Below are 2,431 nucleotides of genomic sequence, written 5' to 3' on the forward strand. Positions count from 1 at the left end.
AAGGACCAAGGACGCTTAGAGACTATGTGTTTCCCAATATCATGGGAGTAAACTCATGCATCCAAAACCCCATAGTTGCCGCCAATAACTTTGAGATCAAGCAAACAATATTACAAATGGTGCAGTCTACTGTTCAGTTTGGGGGGTTACCTACTAAAGATCCAAATTTGCACATAGCCAATTTCCTGGAGTTGCGTGCAACTTTTAAGATGAATGGGGTGAGTGATGATGCGGTTAGACTGAGGTTGTTCCCATTCTCCCTAAGAGATCGAGTGAAGAGTTGGTTAATTTCGATGCAAGACAATTTTATCACACCATGGGAGGAGTTTGTCCAGAGGTTTCTTGCAAAGTTTTTCCCTCCAACAAAGGCTGCAAAGTTGAGAGGGGAATTTAATAATTTCTATCAAATGGAAGGGGAATCACATATGATGCATGGGAGATATTCAAAGAGTTGTTAAGGAATTGCCTGCATCATGGTATAGAGAAGTGGATGTTGGTTCACAAGTTTTATAATGAGTTGAATTGTACTACTCGAACAATATTTGATGCAACAGCAAGGGGTGCGTTCATGAGCAAGAGTTAAAGAAGCATATGAATTGTTAGAAGAGATGGAAATGAATAACTAGTAGTGGCCAATAGAGAGGGGACAACCAAAGAAGGTGGCTAGTATGATTGAATTGAATGTTATTTCCATGCTTACAGCTCAAGTGGCAACTTTAATGAAACAATTACAACAAACCAATATCCCATCCCAAGCCATGCAACTACAGAGTCTATGTGGGGCGTGTGGGAGTGCTCATCCATTAAATTAGTATCTTGCCATGGATATGAATAATATACCTATGGAACAAGTCCAAGCCATAGGAAATTTTCAAAGGCCAACTAATAACCCTTATTTGATGTCCTACAACCAAGGGTGGCAGAATCACCCTAACTTTTCTTGGAAAAATAATAATCAGATTGTTCAGCAGCCTTCCCAACAGAACCAACAAAAATTCCAACGTCCTCCACCTAGCTTTTATCAACCACAAAATAAACAACCACACCAACCAATACCCATGAAGCAACCTGATGTGCTAAACTAATTCATGACTGAAACCAGGGCGTCTATCAGAAGTTTGGAGACTCAGATTGGTCAGTTGAATACTTTGATGACAAATAGAGCTCAAGGAAACTTAACAAGCACTACTGAGGTAAACCCAAAAGATCAGTGCAATGCAATATCTTTGAGGAGTGGGAAGGAGTTAGCAGAGCCAAAAGTGATTGATGAGAAGAAGGGTAAAGTAGAAGAAGAGGTTACTGAGAACCTTGAGAAGAAGTAGCCAGAAATAAGTATTGAGCATCATATTAAGATCCCATATCCTCAAAGGCTTCAAAAGAATAAGCTTGACAGTAGTTTTCCAAGTTTTTAGATATATTTCAAAAGCTACACATCAATATTCCTTTCCTTGAGACACTCGAACAAATGCAAAGTTATGTGAAGTTTATGAAGGAAATTTTGTCACTTACTAAGGAGTGCAGTGCAATAATCGAAAAGAAGATACCTCCCAAGCTCAAGGATCTGAGAAATTTCAACATTCCTTGTACTATAGGGAATGTGGTTTTTGAGAAAGCACTATGTGATTTAAGGGCAAGTGTGAATTTAATGCCTTTATCTGTCTATCAAAAACTGAAATTGGGAGAAGAGAAACCCACAACTGTGACGCTTCACATGGTGGGTCGCTTAGTCAAACACCCTCGTGGAGTGATTGAAGATGTTCTGGTAAAGGTGGACAAATTCATATTCCCTGCGAATTTCATTATTCTAGATATGGAGGAGGATGCAAACATCCCAATAATTCTTGGAAGGACATTCTTGGCTACTGGAAGGGCATTAATCGATGTACGAAAGGGTGAGTTGAAGCTGCGAGTGCAAAAGGGGGAGGTAACATTTAATGTCTTTGTAGCAACAGAAATTCCAACTTGTTGTAGACTTGATGTGGTAAAAAGAAGAGATAATGAGTTGGAAGTTTCTAAGCAAGGGTCCATGACTAAATGTGGTATGCAAAAAGTGCGTCATCGTTTGAAAAGATTCTTTAGTTGGAAGATTAGAATGTTACATGAGTGAGGGAAAGTTCCACCAATTTACAATAACAAGAAAAGTGATTCCCCTCATGACACTATGGCTCACAAGGAAGTGAGGGGTGGACTTGATCCAAGTTGAAATTGAAGAGGAATTTAGTGTCCGGTTAAATGAAGTCAACGACAGTGCCATTGGGAGGCATCCCAATCTTTTTATTGTTTTGTTATTTTGTTAAGTTTGGACAATTTTTCTATGTTTATTTTAATTTTTTATGTTTTATAATTTTAGACTTTAATTTGTCATTTATGAACCGCGACGCCCACTATTTAGAGTCGCAGCCCTTATAAAGCAAGAGAGCCACCAAATTTT

At 38.7% G+C, this 2,431-nt stretch overlaps 1 protein-coding gene and 1 non-coding gene across 2 annotated transcripts; one reads left to right on the plus strand and one right to left on the minus strand.

The window, feature by feature from the left end:
* Positions 1-374: 374 nt before the first annotated feature.
* Positions 375-480, minus strand: LOC133833235 (small nucleolar RNA R71). The gene has a single exon (XR_009892629.1). It is a non-coding gene; the product is annotated as a small nucleolar RNA R71 (small nucleolar RNA).
* Positions 481-1,465: 985 nt separating this feature from the next.
* LOC133832756 (uncharacterized) lies at positions 1,466-2,107 on the plus strand. Its single transcript, XM_062263063.1, has one exon. It carries the CDS (start codon positions 1,466-1,468, stop codon positions 2,105-2,107), a length of 642 nt encoding a protein of 213 aa, XP_062119047.1.
* Positions 2,108-2,431: the final 324 nt, after the last annotated feature.

This window comes from Humulus lupulus, chromosome 4 (assembly GCF_963169125.1).
Source record: "Humulus lupulus chromosome 4, drHumLupu1.1, whole genome shotgun sequence".
In the NCBI taxonomy this organism is placed as follows: domain Eukaryota; kingdom Viridiplantae; phylum Streptophyta; class Magnoliopsida; order Rosales; family Cannabaceae; genus Humulus; species Humulus lupulus.